This window comes from Ciconia boyciana, chromosome 1 (genome assembly GCF_034638445.1).
Source record: "Ciconia boyciana chromosome 1, ASM3463844v1, whole genome shotgun sequence".
In the NCBI taxonomy this organism is placed as follows: Eukaryota; Metazoa; Chordata; class Aves; order Ciconiiformes; family Ciconiidae; genus Ciconia; species Ciconia boyciana.
The window spans coordinates 185,975,141-186,000,336 of NC_132934.1; the positions used below are offsets into that span (position 1 = coordinate 185,975,141).

A 25,196-nucleotide genomic window follows, 5' to 3' on the forward strand; every position below is an offset into this window, starting at 1 on the left:
AATTCTTCTAATTTAATTATGTTCTTCTTAGAATTTGAAGAACAGTTACAAAAAAAGGCTCAATAGCTTCTTAGCATGTCATTCAACTATGAGTGTTCTAGGTTTCATTTTAAAGTTTCATAATTTGTTGCATGAAAATTTAACTGAAGTGTTTCATTTAAAAAGATAAAAATGCATCCACTGTTCTTGCGGTGGGGACTACCTGTCCTGTTTATATTTAATTTCACCAAAATGATTAAGACAATGGTGAATAAAATGTGGTTTTATATAGGTCTGACATTATCTGATCTAGGAACACAGGACTGAAATTCCTCCTGGTTATTACAACAATCTGTGAGAAGCCAGAGACACATGATTTCACACATGTGAAGTCTCTGTTTCTCCAAAATGAGTCAGACTGGCCCCACTTGTTCCCTTGCAGCATGTTTCCAGTGGCACATGGAGTTTGGGAATCCTTTTACCTCCTCTAAAAAACTACAGTACTAACTGAGACTGGCTAGCTCGATATTTTAAAAAATGCCCACCTACAGTTTATAATGACAAGCAAAACTCAAGTGTTGTGCCATGTGAGCACTGAATGATTGCTCCACTCATACTTAAACATTGTTCCCAATATTGTTAAAAAGAAACTCATTACGTAAAGTACAGTGTCTACTAACATCAAGAGGGCATTTCAAACACAGTCTTTCTTTGAAAAATAATGAAAAATATTTAGTTCCTGCACTTCACATGAATTAAATTCCATTAAATTACAAAATACTCTCATCTTGCAGGATATATTTAAATAATATAAGCATACGCAATATTTGATTAGATGAAACCCTTAACAATTCAACATTAGATATACTCATATCTTCAGTTCTAGATCTGATCAAATTATACCCCAACTGTCCAGATGGGCATAACCAAGATCATAATTTGGTCAACTAGATCTCCATTTCTTATGGTGAATGAGAAGCAGAGAGGTCAACTTACAATTTTTTGGGGTTTTTTTTTGTTTTAATTTTTCAGCAAAATTCACGAGAATTCTAATTTAAGAAAACCTTTGTGGCTATTGCAATAGTAGTAAAGAAAATGACTGTAAATTCTTTAATTGTTAACCTTTTAGCAGCAAGTACTTTTTCCATTTGGACTCTTTTGGATCTCTATTTAGTAACTCAACACGTTACATTTTACTGTAAATGATCAAAACACTTTCTGGCTACTTACTGGCAACAATTCGCCTTCCATCTGACAAAACCATTTCCCCACTTTCTACTAAAGTTTTTAAGACACAGGTAACATTGGTTGGTGCTTTGTCTGCCTCATCAATTACCAAAATATGTCCGAATTTCACTGCTTTTACCTAGGAGAGAAAAGAATGAAAACATCACAACCTCCCAAAAGTAACTGCAAGAAACTGCATTACTGATTTCTCAGTCAGTAGTAGTGACATCTCGGTGGCACTGAGACAAGAAAGGGACTCAGACCAGGGATAAGCTATGACCAAGCTGTAGCAGAGAGAAGAGGAAGCATGCAAGACAAGAAAGGTGGGCATTTCTGTTTCTTCAGGATAGGGATGGAAAGGGCTGCGCTAGGGAGGGAAGTGAGGAGCCTGACCAAGAATGAATTGGAGTGCTGACAGAGAACTGCAAAAGCAGTTTGCATCTAGACTGTCAATATGAAGCTGAAAGAACTAAAGAATGGCTGCAAGAGCTGTTTGGAGTCCAACTTAGCAGGTAGGTGTGAGAGGCTACAAAAGAGAAGGAAGAAAATACCACTCTAGCAGTTAGAATGTGTCAGGTTAATACTAAATTATTTTCCATACTTATTTTGCGCATGCAGGCTCTCAAGACTATCATCTTACTCAGCATTTGGCACAGCAAACATGACAAATGTGATCAAAGTAAAAGTTAATGAAATGTTACCGCACACACTGACTATGCCATGAAAGTAAACAAATCACAAAGAATTTTCTTATTTGAAAAGCCAGCATGTTTAACTACTTGTTTTTAATGAAAAACATTTCCAAATATACAATCCAAATGTTACTACTGACCAGTGGTGAATCTTCATATATAATAAGGCCGTCTTTAACAGAAGGTTGTAGGGTAAGGCTTTGTACAGTGGTATCCCTGAAATGTGGAAAAATAGACAGTATTAATTAAAAATACACAGCAGTTTTAGTTACAATAAAACGCAAAATGAATAAATGAAAAACTGAAGGCTCTCTTTTTCTAAGAGGAAAAAATATCTTTTGGTTTGGTTTTTTTTTTTTTAGAATTCTTGAGGAACTTAAAACTGAGAACAATGCTGTGCCAGCTTAGTGGTCAAAGCTGAGTATCCTTGGCTGTGCCAGCTTAGTAGTCAAAGCTGAGTATCCTTGCCTCTGCCAGGGCTTTCATGGTAGTTCTCAGTTTCTCATAATCCCTGGAAACAAAAACACTGAAAAGTGAATCTGTATCTTTTGCATGTAGGCACATTACTACTGTTACTACTATTTCTAATTAAGCACGCTTAAACTGTCTTGACAAACAGGGGAATCTTCCCAGAAGAACCAAACAGGAATTTGCAGTATCATAGTCAAATCATTAATGTTTTAGTTGCTCTTCTCCACATACCACCAAGGAAAAAAAAAAAAAAAAAAAGACTAAACATACTCATGTGGAATTCTAAAAATCAACTATTTTTAGTTCTATATAAACCATACCAGATGGAATAATTTTTACTAGCACTTGCTACATTTTATATCATGGACAGTGTAAGCTCTGAGATGGGACAGAGGTTTTAATAACATAGTATTTCTTTTTGAAATTGTATTTGTGTTTGAATTGCTCAAATGACTTTTTTCCTTCAAATTTAAAATAGTGTTAATTAAAATCTCTAATGAGAATATTCCTTAATCTTCACTATTTTCATCTATTTCAACCACCATTGAAGGTACAGATAAATAAAAAACAGTTGCAATTCAGAAAGGTCCAGCAACAGACATCACCACACTCGATTTACCTATATAAATTATGTCCGTACCCTAGGGAAAGCCCCTCCTGACTCTACGAAATACTCGTCAAAACCTTTGCCAAGATCCGTAAAACCAACCCCATTTACCTTGGGGTTCAGAGGGATCAATGAGCTAAGGAATAATCCAGAGATGGGTGATGACAGAAGATCCCCATGACTCCTACGGTTTCATAGTTAACGGGATACCTGATTCAACCTGAGGGCAAGTAGGCTATGTCATCCCTTTCCTCCTGTATTTCAAAATTTGGATTAGTCTGCGTCAACAGAATGAGGGACTATTCACGTGACATAGCCCATCAGGAGAGACTCACACTGCTTGAGATCCACACGCCAGCTGACAGGTTAGGTTGGTAACCTTTGCACTGCATGTGAGATCTGATGCAACAAAAATCTCTTACCTTCCACAGCCATGCCGTATAACAAAACTGTTTGCTTAAGCTAAGCTGACTCACTGTTCCAAATATCCACCTTAGTTCTATCTTTAATTATGTAACACCTTGTAAAAAACCAATAATATTCTGATAAGCTCCGTGGGTACAGGTAATCAAACACAGTACTGTTTGCAGCAAACTATTAAATGGCCAGCTTCCAATTACAGTTTTAAACTGTCAGCATAACATGCAAATTTCCTTTATTTGAAACTGCTGTCAGTAGGATTTCTGTCCCTAAAACCTAATAATTTCTTGTTTAGCTTTAAACTCCTGATTGATTTACCCCAGTGTTTCCCATGCACAGGAATAAAGCATAGGGCAGGAACAGAGATTTTAAATATTTGTCGACTTCATCTGCACTTTAATCCAGGAGGGGAAAGGTTACAAAACTGGGATCGCCTCCACTTCATTTAACCCCGTCAAATGAGGCCTCTCACAAGCAGCAACACTCCCCAAAACAGTAATATTCATATTGTATTCACATGCAACACATAATTTTTAAACCACCAAAATAAGCAGTAGCACTAATCTATTTTCTTAGAAATCCTACCATGGACATAAAAACAAAGCTTCTATTGCCATCCTGCTTGTCTACCCATTTCTACATTGGGCAGAGAAATCAATAGTGGATGCAAAAATAACAATAAACCAACAACCGTTGCTTCTGGAACACTGATTATTTAGGGAATACGTTCTCAGATTGTATCTATCAGCCTACCTCCATCAGCAGTTATCATTTCTGGTTCAATACTATACAGTTGCATATGTAGAAGAATTTTACAATGTGTAAACCAAACCCTAGAGTGTATGAAGGCAGAGTCACAGATTACTAATTAGTCAGAAATAATTCATGCAAAAATATTTTAAGGAATTAATCCAAAGAGAAAAAAGGAAGGATTTGTCAAACCTGAACTGTGATGTCTTTTAAGTAATAGAAAGGAGAAAATGGGAGGATCTAAGGCAAGCATAGGACAAGAATAAGGTAAAGAAAGGTGAAGCATTACAGGATACTTTACAGATCATAAATTTGCACTTAGCAGCCAACACATGAAAAAAATAAAGTGAACAGAGAGTGGCAGGAAAGGAAGATCTCTAGTGGTGGTGTGGATGGCACAGGCGGCGACGGAAGAAAAGCCACAAATTTTTCTTATTTTATCTGTGGTTCCCTCCTTTATTCTACTTTGTTGTTATCCAGCCCTAATATTTTAAGGAAATATTTCAAGGAATTTGCAATGTATTATAGAAACTAAATATACAGCCAAATACTAACTCCATTGGCTTGATGACATAAGTAAATACAAAACTCCTGTACTTGCTTAGGCTATTACCATTCAGCCATGTATATAAGAATGATTTTGCCAGGGTTAGTACAGATAAATGTTATTTTCCTTTCAGAATCATAACCTATGCAATTAGCTGTCATTAATTTCTGTTCTTTAGAAACCTAACATGACCTAAACACAGTAAAGAATGGCTAAAAAGAATTTGCCTCCCTAGGGTTTTTTTCTTCTTCAATTTCCACTTTGTAATGAATTGTATAAAAGTAAAGACACTGAAATATAGAATAATAAAAATATGCTAAGTCTGAAATATTTCTGAACAACACGGTATGCAGATTTTCTTAAGTGTAAAATATGTCTGGCACTCAAAACATTAGACTGTAGAATTTCACTCCCACAGGAAAGGAACTAAAAACTGTAATTCACGTTCACTTATTAATATTAGCATCTTAATATTAACAAGGCTCTAACAAAGACATGAATATCAAAACCTCCTAATTTCATCACATTTGGCACCCAAGATGAAAACAGTTCTGACACAAAGAAACAAGACTGGGGGAATGTAGAAGCGAGTGAGAAAAGCTGTCTGACATACTGTCATCCTACTCAACTAAACTGATTTGTCTTCTGATTGCAAAAGAAAAATATGAAAAGCTCGCTAATGTCTTTCCTAAGAACGTATTTTTATTTTTATCAAGCAAGCCATCCTCACAAGCTCTCCATAAAAAAAAAGAAAGGGAAAAAAAAAAGATTGCTACTGAAACTCAGCAACTCTTCTGACAGTACCACTCAATTCATAGTAGGACTTCTGGAAATTCTTTTGATGTTTTTTTTGTTTATTAGCTCACATCACTGCCTTTTATTTATTTTTTGCTACTGGTGCATTATTTACCCTAAAGGCAGCTTTTTCTGAGGTCTATAGACTTACTCGAACATACTACTCTGTGACAGTTACTATTTCTTTGACAGCAATGCCTTCTTTCTGGGGAAGAACTATGAGATGCAGCAGGAGAAGTTTCCATCAACCACAGAGACTGTTCAGTCCATTCCATCCCTGTCAATTTTCAAGATTTACCCAAATTCTATTAAATATCAAATTTAAAAAAATTACTCCAGAAAGAGAGGAGAGGAACTGCGCCTGATAGCTATTTTATTGTTTAGAATAGAATTCTCCTCTACACAAGCCCAATCAATGAGTTCTGCATTTCTTATTCCATTCATGGGAGACAGAAACATTCTCTCAGGCTCTTTTCAAACGAAAATTTGGAGTTGTCTGGAAGAGCTGAATACCTCTATCGATAGACCTTGAAACAGGGCCGGATGGGAGGCAAAGATGGAAAGAAAGTAAATCTCCAAGCATTCTGGATATCCTGTGGTGAGACACAGGAGCTGAAACTAGCCAGGAGGAAAAATTAAGGAACAAAGGAGAATAATGTTCCTCTTCTCCTGAACTTTGCGTTAGTTCATCTGGAGGACTACCTGGCTGAAAGATGCTTCTTTAGAGAAATGAAATCAATGCATGAAATTCTTCATTAAAAATGTTAATGCTGTCTATGAGACACATCTGCAAATATTCATTGTATGTTTTGACACTTGCCCTCCCCAGAACATTGAAATGTAAACACCAAAACAGAATTTAATCCATTGTATAATTTACTCATTATCATCTAACTTAAGAAAAGGAAAAGGTAGTCCAATGCTTCATTTTAAGACTTGAGTCCCCAAGGAGGCTTATGCCCAAATACAGGACACAGTGTCAGAACCTCAGTTAACATTACAAACATCCATATTCACTGGAATCACTCCATCTTGACAAGTGCTGAAGAATACTGTCCTGGCTTTTGTATGTACTTACACTGAGGCTGAAAGAGTAAGAGAATACCTATGGAAGGCAACCTTGTGTTTTAAGGGCTGGTGCTCCAGGTAACAAGCTTAGATAAACCAGGTTCAGGTTTGGCCTTCCTCTTATTCTCCAAATGGAACTTTATCGTAGTTGAAAGGAAAAATCAGAGACACAGAATATATGCTCTAATAATTGTTGTTCTTCATTAATGCGAGATATCTGTCTAAATACCTATGTACATATATATATATATCTTCTCAATTACATTTCAATCAGACTTGAATATACCCATCTGCTGTGACCTAATTTTAAGAGTATTTGAAAAATAATTAGGCCAAGGGCCATCTGAAGCTGTTAATTGGTTAGCTAATCCACTCATGGATTATCCTGATGAAGAGTAGGTGATCTTAACACAAAGAAAGAATCTGCATGACTTTGACATTTACAAATGAATTCCTTTAGCCAACCTATCATACAGCCATTGCATTGCATGATCTGACCTCTATGTTTAGGAAATTCTGAAATATCTGAAAAGCCAACCAGCTGTCTCATTTCTCTGTTAAAATGACACTGTAAAGCCTTTTTGACTTATGTGTATGCACTGATAATTAAATCCCCATTTTTTTTTCTGCTAGTCCATTATAGCTACTCAGCAGGACATATATTTGTTTAAAATTCAATAAATTATTTGGAGTGTAAAGGTACTCATTACTCAGTATGACTGCAGGTGGCAGAACAAAGGCCAAAGGGAATTATATGTTTAATTCAGGTTATATGCTTAAATCAAGTTACAGAATTACTTATACGTGATCCATCTTTCAAAACGAGATGCAACTTTTTCACATAATTTGTTATAACAACATAAGAAATTCACTCACCCTAATTGTAAAATCCATAAATGAAGTAACACGACACCCTACAGCTCCCCTTATTGTGTGTAAGAATACATTTCACTGAGTAAACAGCGAGAAACTTACTTCAGCTTTAGAGGAAAATGAAACAACGGGATCTTCTCACCTAAGCTATTTCTCCCTAACAGCCACACAGCAGGATATTCAAGCTGAATTCAATTCCTACAAAAAGACAAATGAAGTAGCTCTCTAACACCTGGAATCTGGCAATAGCAGAGCTAGTCAGCCAGCTTATGAAAAGCTAACATTGGAAACAGAAACCATTAGCTTGCATGAACTCTTGGAAGCTTTGCATTGCAACTCTGTATTGATTGAAAATGTATTTAAGAAAAGGGGAAAAAATGACAACAGCAAAAACCATAAAGACACCTATTATATGCTAGCCAATACATTCTGTGCTTCACAACATAAATCTTCATAACAAAAATATGTCATCTTATTATTTATTTCCAAACCTGAGCTGTGTAAGGAATAAAGCACACACTATGAGGTTACTGTACAACATTAAAAGAAAATACTCTAGACATATACATTCATGACTCAAAATCATCAGGAAAAATTACCTAGCCTTTTTTTGTGGCTGCCAACATACAAATATACAACACACACACACATATATTCACTGTGTTCAATGGATTCCGCCAATAAACCAGTGCAGCTTAAGAGCACTTGCTTCAACAACAGCCCACTACAGAGCGCGCTTTTCTGGGTTGTTCATTTTTAAAAACAGACCTGCGCAGCTATATCAGCATTTAAATTGTTTTACATGGTCCTACATTCTTTCAAGAGAAGATAACCAAATGCAATTCTGAGAACAAGTACACTGTAATTCTACAGTATCAGGTGTTCACCTGTTCTTGGGCAAAGGAAGTTCCTTCTGAAACAACTTCTTGAATTAGAATTTAAAAAATCTGAAGTCAATAAATCTGAAAGGGTAGTTTTAAATTATCTCAATAGGGGAAACAGGTAATTAGATTTTATACTGATTACATGTGCTGAAAAAGAGGGAAAGAAAATTAACATCTAAAGATTAATGGACAGTTTCTAGTAAGTATTGCTTGTAGGGACACCATAAGCTCATTTTTCTACCCCAAACCTCTCCATTAATTTGATTGTTAAAGATCACAGCAAAATTATGTTTATTTTGAAAAGGATAACATATGTAAACTCAGTTAATTTTTGGAAGAAAAGATCATCAGATTATTGTAATTTATTAGGGAACTAGAAAAGGCACAACACAGAATGCAGCAGGTTTTTAAAATGAACTCTGTATCACACTTTCCAATCATCAGTCACTAGAACAGAATAACATTGACAGGAAGATGCAATACACAGGTAAATACACAATTTACACAGGTCAATTCTTTGAAAGGAAATGTAACATTAGGAGAACAGAATAAGGTAGTGCAATATCTTCTAAAATAATAGTAAGATTATCAGATAACAAAAGAATTTCTATAGCAGTTAGTATTCTGTTGACAGTGGTGAAACATCACATTTACAACAAAGCCAAATTGCTTTAGCATATATGTTAATGCCTAGAAAAGTGGAAAACAAGTTTTCTCAACTTGTAAGAAAAGATATCACATGGAGAACTAAGAGTTAATATGCCTAATTTAAGGGCACAAACCCTTTTACTTAAAAGCTAAAGAAGAAAACTTCCTATATTCTCTGTTTTCATGAAAAGGCGTCAAACTATTTATAAGCAGTTTTAATTTTTTCGACCTTACAGAGAACAACTCTTGTACACCAAAAAACACTCCCTCTTTGTGTCATATGACTTTATGAAGATTCATATTCTCTTTTTTGACAATAAACTAATTTCCTAGAAGATTATTTTCTTGATACACAGGAAGAGAACACTTGAACAGAACTAATCGTTTCATATCTTCTGCAGATTCACTGAGGCGCTGAGCAGCAGAAAATCCATTCATAAGCCATCAATAAATTGTTGATGTAGATTACACTGCAGTCTACTCATCAAAAGCTTCTATTTCTGTAAGCGAGGGCAATGTTCTCACACAACTAAATAACTGCAGATCTACATGCTGAAGACGTCAGCGTTGAGGCTGACTAGTTTTACTTATTATGACTTCAGTGACAACATCTGTACTAGCTCGGGGGGATCCTGTTCTCCCACTAGCTGAGAGTAACCAAGTTCCCATCGCAGTGGAAAGGATCAGTACCTTTCACTTCTGAACATTGTGAATTGTGTAGATGAATGCCTGTGATAGACACTCTGCAGAGGAGATGGTGGACTGTAATTTTTGCATTTCCTATGGCTGATCTATGGCTGAGACAGCATGAAGGCAGAAAACATCTCAGAGAAATTTCTGCTTAACAACTGCTCATGATTTACACTCATATCATAACAACAAATAAATGTTCTAGAAGTTATCAAACTTAATCTCATTACACAAAATGTTCTTATTTTTCTTGTTCTGAGAACAATGGTGAGTCTGAAGCTGTTTCTTAATTCCCTCAACTTTAACTACTCTTCCATACTGACACATTAGGGCATCAGCTAAGGAGAGTGCAAATGGACTCCCCACATGGAACAACCACTGCTGGATTATCTAATTTTATGAAGATAAGATAAACTAATTTTTAACTTTTTTTCTTTTCTTTTTTTTTCTACTGAACAATTTTGATTTAGCAAGACATGCTACTACAACATACCTAGAATAAGAGCCAGCTGGGGTCATCCAGCTGCTACCTTGCAGAAATTGTTGGTAAATCACAGAATCACAGAGTGGTTGAGGTTGGAAGGGGCCTCTGAAGGTCATTTGGTCCAACCCCCTACTCAAGCAGGGCCACCTAGAGCCACAGTGCCCAGGACTGCGTCCCGCCAGCTTTTGAATATCTCAAAAATCAAGGAGTGTAATGTACACCAAACTTTAAAGAAAAGGTACTGACACAGAAAAATGAAAATTGTGCCTTCCTGAACCAAGCAAATGTGCTGCTTGGAACACAGACATTCTTTCCACAATTAATTTTTCTTAAAGGGACTACCAAGACAGAGAGAATTTTGTTTGCTATCAGAGCAATTAGGAGCACAACTCATGATGGCAGATAATAATTTCAGAGGCTTCCCGTTGCCAGTTGCTCTTTTTGGCTACATGACTTAAAGCCAGTCCAACCCCAGCAGAACAGAGGTGGCAGCTTTCACAGGTCTTGAGTTGACACTATGTGTTCTCCACAGTATTTTTCCAGTTCTCTTTAGTTGCCTAAATTAAGATTTCAGATGAGAATAAATTACATGTAAATCTTTTTTTTTCCTTTTTTAAGCTCATGTATTAAAGACTAGAGGGTATTTTAATTAAAGCTGAGATCATATAACACCATATGACTCCAAAACCTTGATGTATATATTAATCCAAATGCCTTTAGCATCTAAAACCTAGAACCTCATTTATACTAGCAAAAACTACTATAAAAAGTGAGTCACTGAATTTTACATCTTCCTAGTCAGAACCTAAGCTTTTAGAAAACTTTCTATCAGAAGTCTCTTCACAATCAAAAACCAACCAACCAAACAAAAAAAGGAGCCATAAATCAAGCTTGCATTGGAAACAAATACTGTAGTTCTGTAATATAGTCTACACAAAAATAGTAACTTCAAGGAGGAGAAATCATTGTCATTAAAATTTAAAAAGCAGCTTGACAGTATGAATTAATTCCAAACAGATGCAAACATAAATGTTTAAATGACAGGTAAAGGACATTTTACTTCAGCAAAACTATTTTTGTGTGCAATTAGTTACTAATTTGATGATAAGAGAAGTAAAATTAATCTTTTTTTCTTCGATCCCATCAAAGGAGCCAGCAGTCTTAAGTTCATGATACTTTCTTCTGACATTATCATGCAGGAGAGCTGGGAGCTTACATTTTTATATTTATCTACTACTCTCATCAGTGCTAAGAAGGATTTTACAGTCTTAATAGGGCACGTGTTCTTGCCTGAGTCTTCTCTAAAGCTTTAAATTTTTTTCTTTCTTCTGTGGAATCTTCTTGGTCCAAGAAACTTTGTAATTTAAAGCAACATATTATCAGTTTCCATGAAAATATTTTTCCTGATTCAATGAAACTTGTTTTACAGACCCACAATTTAGTCTACCAAATTTAACTTCAGATTTTTGTGTAGAACCACTGGCAATTTCTTTCCACATCACTCACATGAGAGATGGTAGAAGTAGTAACAGCAAGGTTCATAAAATGATGAGGCTTTCCAGGGTTCACACATTTAGGAGCAACACAAATACTTGACTCTGTGTTACATTTATTTGGAGGACATCAAAGTTTCTAAGAAAGTCAGCTGGTATGTGTTTAATTTCTATACAGATCTCTCATCGGCTTGTGACTGCACAGGCCTCAGATTTTCACCTCCCTAGCAGCATGATGAATGCATGCTTATGGTGAAAGCAGTAAAACCTTAAAGTTTAATATTAGGCAAGGTAACACTGTTGTTTGTTCTGTAACGTGTAGCCGGTGTCCTGGGTGCACAAAATGGAAACAACCATCCCAGAAGGGTAAAGAAAATTTAGGATTTCTCTGCTGAAACTTACTCTTGCAGGAAAAGAGTGACTGGGAAATCCTGGCAGATGAAAGTTCTTCCTTAACACAGAAAAGCAGCAAGATGCTTCATAAGCGCAGTCCTAGAGAAAGGCTGTGCAGAGCCTACCCCAAATTACCTGTTTCAGAGAGTCCTATAACGCCACAATTAATGCAATGAGAGAGTTGGTCAACTCCTGATCAACTCCTCATATTAGGAAGTATGCAAGAGGAAGCAGCCAACTTTTTGAATAATTTATAAGCAAACATTTTTCTTAAACTCTTCCTTCCAGCTTCCTTCCAGTTAAGATTTTCGGTTTTATGGTTCCAAAATGATTTGAGAGACTTAACAATTTCAAGAAAATAAAACTTCTCAATGAGGTGCTGTAAGAGAGGTTAAGAAAAAGGATTTATAACCTTCATAAGCAATTGAAACCTTAAGGTCAGTCTGACCCTTCTCATGTGAATCAGTGGTAGAGCAAGTAAATACAGATGTTAGAAAGGATGTTTAAGGAAAAGCACTCTCTTTTTTCTGTCTTCTATCTCCTCTCATCATCTTGAAGTATAAGACATAAAAAGTGAGATTTAAAAATTACTCCTGGTAATAGCTCATTGACTCTAAGGTAAATATTCCCTGCTTGAATGTAATTGAACACACATAGTGTTAGATCAGCAGAATTCCCTATACTGTTTCATCAAGACAATAAAAAAACCCAAAAAACGAAAACCCAAATCAACAATCAAAAATCAAACCAACAAAAACCCACCAAGCAAAAAACCCCACCCTAACCAAACAATCAACAACCAAAACCAAACCAGATTTAATGGCATTTTTAGTTCTTTTATGTTCCTGTTTGTTGGCAAAAGGGGTGAGGTATTTTTCTATAAAAGACTTCTACATCAATTACATTGCATAACAAACTGTACTACACTACATCACAGCGTATTTCCCCCTTATTTACCTCACAAGCTACTGAAAGCAAACATTTCTGGAATATCTTCATGATTTTGGCACTTAAATACCATTTAAAAAAAAACATGTTTTGAAAAATGGCAATTAGATTCATAAATCAGAATACTTCAGAAATTCGGTCTAATTATTTTTGTCTGTTATTTATTCACTGCTTTTATTTATTACATAACACTACATTTTAGTAAAGATCTTCATTGTATTAATTTTAAAGCTCTTCTTACAGTTTTTTCCACTCCAGCAGTTTCTTCTCTGGCTACATCTTAATTATAGCCACCAACAAGGATATTTTACAGCTAAGGATATATCTCTCTACTCCAGAACAGATACTATTCAGTTGCAACACCCATTCCGTATTGGCATTATTATACATACATGCATATTACTTGTTTTATAGCAAATTATATGAAGTGACAATCAACGTGGGCAAATTCAAGAACTCATGATGTCATCATCAGCCATTTTCTGACAGATTCAGTCTCTCACTAGAAACTCAGAGCCTCAGGATATGAAGCTGACAAGTGCTACTCATTTCCAGAGAGACTAGCTGAAGTGGAACTAGAGAGTCTGCAACCCAGATTCCAAGGACTAATGAGGTACTGTCTGTCAGACACATTTCTGAAAGGGCAGAGAATGTCCACCTTCATCTGACACTGAATCACCTCCACATTTTTCAAGAAGAAAGCATTAATATTATTCCTTTCCCTTACAAGGTAATCAACTAAAATGCATGCTTTGAATGTTCAATTTCTCAAGATCTGTAATTCAGGTATATGAGCACCATTAAAAGTATGATATTTAGAAATACTTTCCTGTTGGCATGCGTAACAGTATTGATGGTAGCTAGCTAGGAAATCTGCAGAAACACCCAGGGCTATCAAAGATGAAGTGCACATTCTAGCATATTTTCTAATAAAATACATCTATGCCATAAGCTACGGACTGCATTTCTCCCCACAGAATATCTACAAGCTTAGTAGAGAACTGGTTTGGGTTTTTTTGGTAAACTAGCTCTTATTTTGGTTTGCAACCCAAAAGTGTGCATTAACAATATCGCAATCCTTGTTTAAATGCCCTAATAAAGTTTACCAAGGTATTATATAGCTGAGTTCTTAACTAAGTACTTCAAAATGCCACCCAGGAAATAGAAATTTCTGATTCTTCTATATTCATGAATTATTTCTGTAGAACTGCATAGGACTGCTCATCATTTTCTACTTCAATCTATCTCTAAAACCCTGTAACCATAAACAGTACTTTACAGAGCCTATAGGAGTTTCTCTTGACTAGACAAAAAAGGCACTTTTTTTTTTCCTAGTGATGTATCAACTAGCATGCTGTAACTAATACATTCTACAGCCCCATCATCACCCCAAACATCGTGCTTATACAACATTCTCCTGAGCTATCTGAATTTATGTTACTGTTCTGCTTGACCACACCTCACTGGAGAAAAATTTTTCAGAGACACACAGAAAGGCAGAAACACTGTGAAATAATTGGGATTTGCAAAAATGATAATGTATTTTATCCAAAAGGAGCAGGTAGCTGCTCCAAGCAGAGAAGATGGCAGAAAAGTTAACACAAAGCTGAAAGTAGCAGGTCACAAAAGTGGTATTTCGCAAAGAAGTGATGGAAGTCTAGGAGAGGTAGTATAAAAGAAAACAGCAATAGAAAAGTGGTGAGATAGAGCTATCCAAGTATCAGGAATACAAGTACAAGACATTTGAAGACAAAAAGCTGGGGAAGAAAGCGAGAAAGGAAGTGTTACAGAGACTGTGTTGTTAAAGGGCAAAATATCAAAGATGTATGTTTTTATTAGCACTATTTAAAAAACAGTGATTATGGAAAGAGACAGGGTGATGAAGCTGAGAAGTTGAAGACAGAGAGGTAAAGATTAGGAATGAAGCTGAAAAAGGATGCAGTTCAACTGAAACTGAGTCTTCTAGACACATTCAGTCTTTATTTCAATTTATTGATTTAAAGTTCATGTCATAAAAAGCAGGCAGATAAGTTGATATAATTTCAGCTTTTCAATTGGTTTCAATTGGTTTTGAAGTCTGTTTTTTAGCTTGCATATGAAAAAAAAATCATTTTCTAATCCAAGTGTTTATGGGTGAGAATGAAATGTATGTGCTTATCAGGAGTGCCAAAGGAAAAAACCAAAAAGCCTTTACTATGTAAAATGTTTCTTGTCTAATGAGTGATATATTCAAACAAGTTCCTTTGAACTTTTTCCCCTCACACAGTACCTCATGCTTAGGGAAATCTCTCCAGAAATGACAGCAAAATATTACTGTCTTTTTGAGCATGGTTTAACATCAGTATGCTCTGACTTCTACTTCCTCTTACGTTAAGCAATGTGATTGCATTAGATTCTTGTACCCCCTCCTCAACCTGTCAGCTTATTGCCTCTAACTATAAAATGGACACATTCCTGTGGTTTGTGTGCCACCTACCTTAATAGTGTCTTTGTTCAACCAGTAACAACAAATTAAACTTCAGAAACATGAGTTTTAAAACATGGGAAATCAGATTATAAACACAAAGTATGGAAATGTAACACATTCTTACCTATGCAGCTGTAAATACTCTCTGGGCCTGTTTAAAAGGTGAAGGAATCTGTCAACAATCTTGTTTTTCCCAACACCCTGCAGTAAATAAATATAATATTAAGACATAATATAGATGTACCTATTTAAGACTTATAAACAAAGAAAAGATAACTTCCCAAAACTGTTAAAATACTCTCCATATTCCCTTATAGGCAAATACAATTTCAATCCACATCAAAGAATTCTGAACACAATGATACATATTTTGTTTTACATATATATGTATACACATATATTTGCAAAATACTTACCTGTCTTACTAGGAATAACCAGAAATAGGATTGCGTCCCTATAGTTAAGTCACACATGCCGATGCATTCTTTTAACTAACACCATTTTTTTCCAGCCCTTTTATTTCACAAAGGTATTGCGAGGCTGTGAATGCTAGGAAGTTGGCTTGCACTTAATAGGAAAAGGTAATTCTCGGTGGTCATAGGAAACATCCTGTAACTGTCATGTGGAATTAGAGCATTGCATTGGTAATATTTGCTAATCTCATTCCACTGGAGTTACCAAAAAGGGCCCAGATGGCATCAGAATTGGGCTGGAGATCAAACTGATCTATAACTCTCCTACTGCAGGATGTCTGCATTAGCAAGCTGTGCAGAACGATGACAGTGGCTTTATGAGGTGCATCAGGTGTTGCTAACACCCTGGTGTACCCTGTGCAGTTCAGGAGCTGGTACTTCACCCCAAGCCTAGCCTGGTCCCATGGAAGGAATTAACAGAAGGCATGAATTAGGTGTGCTGCTGGAGAATATCCTCCACTTTAGTCTCATCCTAAGAGAATCCAGGTCATACGTCCCTTGACACGTATCAAACTGCAGTAAGGAGATTCCTTTCCAAAGTACATTCCTGATCAGGTCTAAAATACTAATGTAGATGCAGACCAAGATGACAGTTCAGATGCAGAAGTTCTTATCCCTCCTGCAAGGAGATAAATCCTGCAGACTTAGGGGCTCGGAATGACAGTGAGATTGCCAAGGGTTGCAAAGGAAAAAGAAAAAGAATTAGCAGAAAGAAAAGTTCAATTGTAACCCAGACAAAAGCTGTTTGACAAGACACTGTCCCTCTGCTGAGATTCTCACTCTGACTGCATGAATGCATCTAGTAGTCCACACCACTGTAAAGCAAAGCAGATAAATATAACCAACAGAAAGATTAAAGAGATTAGATTAAACCAACTTGAGACTTGCTAATCTGTTTCACTTGGCATTGAAACAGAATAGGAGCATTCAGAGCGGCAAGTGATGACATTTATGACTAAGTTCTAGCTGAAAGATGGTAACTGCCAGCTGCAGAACTGCAAACTGTTTAAGCTTCTCAAAATGGGACCACAGTCTCTCATCTGACTACATTTATGAGAATGGAGAATCGTGCACATATGTGTAGTAGTTGAAGTCACGGAAAGAGAGTTCTCACCACGAGAGCAGAGGAAAAAATACCGCAGAGCTGACAAAAATAGAACTACCTAGATTCTACTGCGGACTCAACTCCAACATAGTAAAGCCAACTCAAGTTAGTGCTCTGCCACATGTCTTCTCACGAACCTTCTTCCATTTGATTCTTCAGAAGAATCTACAGCTTTACACACAGGTGTAGTAAGAAGCTGCAACACACTTAATATCTATCACCAGTCATTTCTAAAAATTGTCACTGGAAACACAGTTCTCCACTGCTTTGAAACAGGGGATGAAACTGTGCTAACAGATTCTTCCAGGAACCCAAAGAACACACCCACTTGGGGGGAAATACGCAGCTTCAGGAATTGCATCAGAAACATCAAAAGTAACCAGAAACACGGTAAGAATCCTCTAGTAGTGCACACAGACAGTTTTATTCCCATATGTTTCCTACTACTTGCAGTCAGATACTTGAAATCATAAATGGGGGAATGAACAGGAATAGTCCTAATGCCAAGCACAAAACACCCATGCTGCAAGCAGCTTCCTTTACTTTTCCTAAGAGAACTAAAGACCACTGGGCAGATGTCAGCACACAGTTTTCTGTACCATTCCCAAACGGATTGCATATCCTTTTCTCTGCAGGGTGGGACTCCAGCCAGCTGTGGCAAGTACAAAGATGAAGAAATAGATCAACATATTGAATCAATGTAAAACATGCTTAATATCAAACAAAATGGTTACTGTAATTTTAAAAAAACTGGCTTTCATTTGCATTAACGGAAAGCGCGTGTGGTTTGTATGTTTATGATAGATTCGTAAAATTATGCCTGAAAAGAATATGTTCCCAACTACAAAATAACATCGCTAGATTTTTTTATCCGTCTCCCATTCCACTAGAAAGAGGACCAAATAGCTGGTTTTACGTATTTCTATCCATGCTGTTATCACCAAACATATTAACAGGAGTGCACCTCACTTTTGAGAGAATGTTCAGAGGACACAAGCATGGTGGAGAACCAATGTGAAGGAATGGAGAGACCAGTTACCAAAGAAACACAGTGAAGTCAATGGGACCTGTGCCATGAACACATCTTGCCCTTTCTTCATTTGTATTTGTGCATCTTGCCAGACTCCCTGCACACCTCCTTTCATTTCATTTTAAGTATACCTCAATTTCAGAACGTGATACGTTTTTGAAAAGATGCATGCAGTATTCAAAAGCCAAAAGGCATTCCCACCAGATCTTAGCTATTATAAACACTTTAATGTTGCCCAACTTCTAGACTGAACTGCTTCAGAGAGTACATTATGTGCCTTCATAGAGGCTGTGGTGTACCACATAAAATCCTCAGTTGGCAACAGTAGCTGGAGCAAAGTTCAAGTCAAAGCTCTTTGATTCCATCCCTCCACATTCCTACTTCATGACAAGTTACCACTTTTCTTTGTCTCAGTTACTCCATTGAAAAGGCACGATAAAATAGAAAGGAAGGAAGAGACCAAAGCTATTCAGAAGGCTCTTTAGCACCATTAAAATCTGTAAAAAAGAGCTTGGATGAGTTCCTTCCTTAAGTACTATTCATTAATGTAAGGCCAAGAAAAGTAGGTTTATTCCAAGTTCACCTGACCTTCATGGGATAAATAACATTCCTGGTAGTCTTCTTCACGTGAACAAGAAATGCAGAAAATGCTAACCCATTTTGGAAAAAAACCCTCTGTAATGAGGTACTGGCACCTCAGAAACAAGAAATGACAAAAATGGCAACAAAGACACCCCCCTTTCCCCTGAGTCTACAGCCAGTGCCATGGATCAAGCTGGATCTTCTGGATACCCGCATAGCTAGCAGTCAACTATTTAAGCAGAAAGAATCGGAACTACCTTTCATATGAACATACTAAAAGACTGAGTTGAACTTGGACTGGATTCAGAATGTAATCTCATGTAATTTGCAATTATTGCAGCCTAAGGTAACATTCAGAGGACAAACCAGTTCGCCATTAACACTTGCTGTATGTTATTTATATACGCACTACTGCAGTTACTTAATTTAACAGAAATATAAACATACGCTAATTAGAAAGAAAAGAACATCTGTGTTGGTGTTTCAGCTGAACTGAATAAAAATATTTCAGAAATCAAATATTAGACAATTTTTATTCTGTCAGACATATGGGACAACCGAAATAGAAAAATGGGAAGTAAATATCTGCACTAATGAATAACAAAAAGGAAATTATGCAATTAGGAGGCAAAATAATCCCTTAGTTAAAAATTCTCCTAACTGACATTGTAAACACTTGTTACCAAGGATAAAATTACTTAATCTTCTAGCTGTAACTGCAGTTTCAAATATAAACAAGGCTGTTACAGGTCCCAGGAGGCATTTTGCAATTCAGGATGCAGCTATTACAGTAGTGGGACAAATTTCTCCCCTGCACAGCCCAACTAAAGTCAATAAAGTTATAGTCCAAAAGAAGAGGACCCAAGTTTTTGAAATTAATAGTTTGCCTCTTAGAAAAAAACACTATTGGAAAAAAAAAATCTAAACCGTGCTGCCTCACTTTTATTTTCTTTTAAATGATTTGCAGGTCACACTGAAGCAGTTAAAGAGGTTGCCATGTTGTGCTCTTCAGTACTGCCGCCCTTCAGCTGAGACACTGCAATCACACCTTTTCCATTGCAGCATACAGCCATCCGGCATGGCAGAGCACCTGTTTCATTACAAAAGAATGAAACAAATTTTGAAACTGGTGAAAAAAGCCGTTTATCACTTTTTCACCATAGGAAATTTTATTTTATAATTAATTTTAAAATGGTATTATTAGGGAATGAAAGACAGTCTTGACTTTTCATTAAATTTTAGTATACAGAACCCTCATGTCAGAGTTCTGAGTTTGTGACTTCAGAGAGTTATATTGATAGCATCATTATCACAGAAACTTATGGCTGAACAATTAAAATTAAGACAATGAAAACACTTTTGCTAACGCACAGTTTCTAACACTGGGTCTGGCACTGAACCACCTTCCATGCCCACAGCTTGCCTGCTTCTGCCAACAAAAACATTTGCAAGAATTTTGCATTTTGATTGAAGCTGCTATTTTTACACCAGAGGATGTATTTCTGATTTTAAAAAAGAAAAAAAAAAAAAAAAAAGTACTGTTCTCACCAGAGCCACAAGCAGCACCTATACAGAACTCTCTCAAACACTCCAGGTGTTATTAAGCTCATCACTCCCTGCTTGGAACAAATGTGAATAATGCAGCATAATAATTGCAGAAGGTGTGTCACCAGCAGACACTAGACATTGCTACCAGAGGACCACTGCAATAGACCCTATCGTTGCTACCTTGCTTGGATGTTAGTAACAAAAGAAAATAACTGCGCAAAAGCAGTGGTCATTTACGTCTTGCCCCAGCTGCAATCTATGTATTTATCGGTCATAACAGTGAATGCTCTGTGGTTTAGGATCTCATTATTTTATTTTGAGTTTATCATCGGGGGCATGCAAAAATTATGGTGATGGTAAAATAATAAAATGTCACCATAAGAACAAATAAATTTAATCCCCTGATAGAAGTAATGAATTGAATGCTTTGGGTACATCTCTGACTACAGGTCTAGCTAGATAAGCTTGTAGAGTTTATGCCTTTTTCTGAATTTAAGTACAACTTTCAACCCAGAGCCCTGTCAGGCTAAATACAACCTTCACGTTTCCAGCAGGTAAGACAATTGTGGTTCAGTGGAGAGGAGCACATGAAAAATTTACAATAGAAAGAAACTGTGGGAAGAAGCATCCAAAAGAAAATCAATTCATTGATTCTTTTTTTATTCTGATTCTTCAGTATAACTTGTAAAGGCACAAAAGCAATAATGTAAGCAGGGACACATTTAAAGAGCACGCCTATTCTCATATGTGCACATACTGTTATGATTGTAGCAAGTAAAAGAGAAATATTTTCCAAGTTTTTCACAACTGTCACACAGAATTCCTTAGGCAAAAAATATCATAGTATTTGGCCCAATTTAGCTCATTTGGAGCTCAGTTTCTTCATGCTCATAATAATAATAATAATAATAAATTGGTTTAGGATAGTACATTCTTGCCTTGCAGAGGAAGCTGTCCATTTTTACACAAGTGTAAGCAGGAAAACAAAGTCCTTTATTTCTAGAAAAGTTAAAATGCCAAGCATTTGCTATTTCGTTTTCTGATGACTGATATTATTACACTCTCAGTATCTACTTAATTCAATTTCACAATGAGATAAAAAGAAGAAAATATTATCTTAGAAAGAAAGATCTATCCAAGCATGTCCTTTTAAATATCTTTAAGAAAGACTCAACCATTTGTCCTACTAAATTCTTCAAGAATAAAATAGATTCCTAGTTGGAGCCCAAGAGTTCATTTAAGTTGATCTCTCAGTTAAAGAAAGGCAGCAGAAAGGATGAAATTACATTCTTGTATCAGGGAAATAAATTACCAAATGTGCCAAAAGGCCATTACATTTCTAAGTTCTTTTAATGTATTTGTGATAGTCTGCTTACTGTGGGCTCACATCAACATTTTTACTAAGTGCTGCCAGAGATTGACATGGTCATCTTTCAAATTATTTACAACAATATTTAGCACCTTTATAGAATTCTTTGTTCTTATTCTACTTCATATTTCTTCCTGATTTTTCCCTTATCTATACATCATCTAATTAGACTGCAAGCTATTCAGGAACAGGCTTGTTATATCACCTTGCAAAATGTTTTCCTTGTACATGGGGAAGTAGAGGGGGAGCAATTTTTAACAAGAAGTACAATCTGAATTTCCACACCATCAAATGAAGGAGGTCAAAATTTAAACACTTTCTGTATTCAGCAGTAATTTAATCAGTAACTGAATGGCATTTCTGATTATTCTTACTGATTATGAACATTTTGTTTCTTGTTGAAAAGAGAATGTAAGCAATAGGATAAGATGTGGAACTCCAGCATCCATTAAGACTTCATAATAATTGTTGAAGAGAATAAATATATTATTTGTTGTCTTTTTTTTATAAAGCAAGATGGATACTGACAACACAAGTATTTAATTTTCAACGGTAGACCAGCCAGCACCAAATACTTAGAAATAGCCATAAAGGTTGCCAATGAAAACTACAAGACAAAAGAGAAACTAGGAATTCTGGAAAGAGAACAAACAAAAGATGACAAATAGGGAATGGTCCTGATGAACACTGCGGCTATCCCAATGCACACTGCACTCTTCAGAAGATTGACAAAGAGAATGTTCCTTATAATTTTGGTAACGTTTATACGATATGGACAGTAACGTCCACTCAGCCACTTTTTATTGCTATGCTCTACACTTTGAAAATGGCGCAGAGAATATAACAGACGATGTAAGTGTAGAAGGCCAAGCACTGTGTGCCAAAGCTGACAGGGTACAGTCAAGCAGAGGGTCACACGCTAACTAAAATGCACCTAAGAATATTGGCTGTACGTATTGAAACTTGGATCAAAATAAAACTTATGTGTTATTTAAAAGACACATTATGGAATGGATAAGGGCTAGGGAAGCATTAATGAAGACATGGCCAGGGATCACATGCAGTTCTCAAGGCATAGCAGAACTGGACCTGGTACAAGCTGCAACTGTCCTGCTACATAAAATTGCAATTGTACTGTTTTAGATAACTCATGGTAAAAGTGTATTTTAAAGATAGTTATGTACTATATTCAAATTTATAAAATTTATAGTTATGCCATATTTATACAGTGAATGAAAACATAGTAACTCTGAAAGCCAAAATGAACACAACTTGTTATTAAATACTTCCTGTACGCTAACTGTGCCCTAAAACCAGAAATGTTCAGGATTCATTGCTACAACAAAACCTCTTTAACTTACAAGACCAGCTATCTGAGCAGCTCATACTATAAATCATGGCAACAGAAAAACAGCAAATAAAGTATTTCAATTTTGTTTAACATGTGATTAGGTGTTTTAGAACTTCAGGGCTATAAAATAATTCGGAAGTGACAAGGTTGTGAGCCTTCTCTCTCCAGAAAGCCACAAATCCCTTATAGCTATCAATATTTTGTTTGGTATCTTCAAAGACAGCTGATGTTTGCCAAGACTTCACCTGTGACCAATAAAGGTGAAAACATACAACACCTCTCTTTGTGCAACTTCCAAATGCAACAATTTGGGAAAAGTTATATGTAAAATTTAATATTGAAAGACAAAATAAAAGTGTTTAGACACTGCTATTTTTCAAGTTTTCCCACATAAACAAATCCTATTTATTAACAGTTTCTCTCCTATTTGCCAAAGATAGGAAATTCAAGGACACAGCCTAAAAATTTTCCTTGGTAGCAAGAAGAAATACTCCAGTCTGTCTCATGAAGCTCAGTAGCAGCTGTAAGAGCTATATGTAATGACTATATAAACAGTCACTGCAAAGTTTGGAATAAGTAACCTTTACTAAACAGGACTCTTGCTGCTGTTTGCCTGTTGCTTTGAGAGTAACAAATAGCTGCTTACTCTCAGCCAAGAAGACGCTGCTTTATAGCTGCTTTGAGAAACTATAGATGGTCATAGATAGTCTCATTCACACTCAGACTACAGGCTCATTCAGGAAGCAGTGTCAGAAGCCATATTTAAAGTACTGGCATTTCCTTTAATTGGAAGCTATTTCATAGCTGAAAAGTCATATCTATCCACTGCCTTTCCCAAGGACTCAAAGAAACCTGTTTGCTGATATATGAAATGGAAGCACATTCCAGTTAGCACCCAAAATACATCAACAACCAATGTAAACAAGTACTTAGATGAAGCCGTATTTCATGTAATACATTCATGCTGTGAAATCGTGGGCCATGTAAGCTCCAGGGAGCACACATGAATGAAGTCGGTTATAAAGTAGCTTACTTCAGAAGCTGAACACTTCTAAAGATGTCTGTTGGTATCTAACACTTGTCTTCAAATTCTCCTCGGTTTCATTAAGAAAGCCAGTCCCTAACATCCACCAAGATCATTTAATTCTAATTTACTGAATTTCAAATACTAATCATCAAAGTTCATATCTTGAAAACAATCTTCGTAAAAGGACTCTCACCAGGCAGCTCTTAACTAAAAAGAATACACAAAAGAGACTACATTTACAGACTTTGAAATAAAGAGAGAGGTCTTAAGCTAACAGGAATATTGTGTGTGTATATGTGTTATGAAAACAAAAGAGGCAAAAGAGGAAAACCACATTCAGTCAACCAAGCAAAACCAAATCCAGTCTCTAAAAGGAAGACTAGAGGTCAAGCCTTGCACATTGCATCGCAGTTGAACAGAGATACTCACTTATACAGTCATCACTCTGATGGATCAAATTATATTCTAAGGTATATGCCAACTCATTTAAATATCTAGGAAATGACACCAGCATTCAAAGGGATGTTAGTCATATATTTTGAAATACCCAGGTTCAGAGTATTTGAATTGTCAGTTATTTACACTGAATTTCCATGATTCACTCATTCACCAACAAGAAGTACAACAGAAAGGAACTCAAAACCAGCACTTCGTATCTTCACACAAACACATTATCTATTTCTTCCAAATGCGAAATGTGGGTACACACTGATACATGTATCAAGCAATCATAAAACTCTACTTTCTTATTACAGACTGAACTGTTAAAGTAACTGAACAGCAAAAAATCCTATTTTTTAATGATTTGCTTTACAAACAGAGGATGAAAACTCTAATATCTTCAATGGGAAGGTATCTGCACATATAGCATGAAAGCATATTGATCTAATATGGTTGCTTTTAAAGTACTTGAACGGGATTCATCACGTGCAGCAGAAATTCACAGTAATACATTTAAGGAATTAGTCAAGCAATTTCTAAATGGTTAGTGATCATCCCTGAGAAATCAAGAATGATTGGTATGGTCCTAACAGTCTGCTGAATGGCAAATACAGTGCTCAAACTTAAAAATAGTATTTCACACACTTAAAAATTAGTCACACATAAAAACAGTGGAACAAATTAGTAAAGAGTAAATCTGGAAGTACTCAGAAACATGTTAGCAATTAAAAACCAAAACCTGCAAGTATTACTGATTTGCCAAAGAGAAATCACAGCAAATCAATCGATTTTCCAACTTAATGGTACAGCTGAGCTGACGTCTAGAATCAAAGC

General features: G+C 36.1%; 1 protein-coding gene across 4 annotated transcripts in view; it reads right to left on the reverse strand.

Annotated features, from left to right (window-relative positions):
• The window catches only part of VWA8 (von Willebrand factor A domain containing 8), a 197,133-nt gene that overhangs the window by 88,951 nt on the left and 82,986 nt on the right, over window positions 1–25,196 (reverse strand). For all 4 annotated transcript variants that reach the window (XM_072850135.1, XM_072850134.1, XM_072850133.1 and 1 more), the window contains exons 21-23: window positions 15,561–15,637; window positions 2,039–2,114; window positions 1,210–1,345 (exon numbers count right to left, since the gene is read on the reverse strand). In XM_072850135.1, the coding sequence (XP_072706236.1) occupies window positions 1,210–1,345; window positions 2,039–2,114; window positions 15,561–15,637 (289 nt within the window). The remainder of the gene's footprint in view (window positions 1–1,209; window positions 1,346–2,038; window positions 2,115–15,560; window positions 15,638–25,196) is intronic.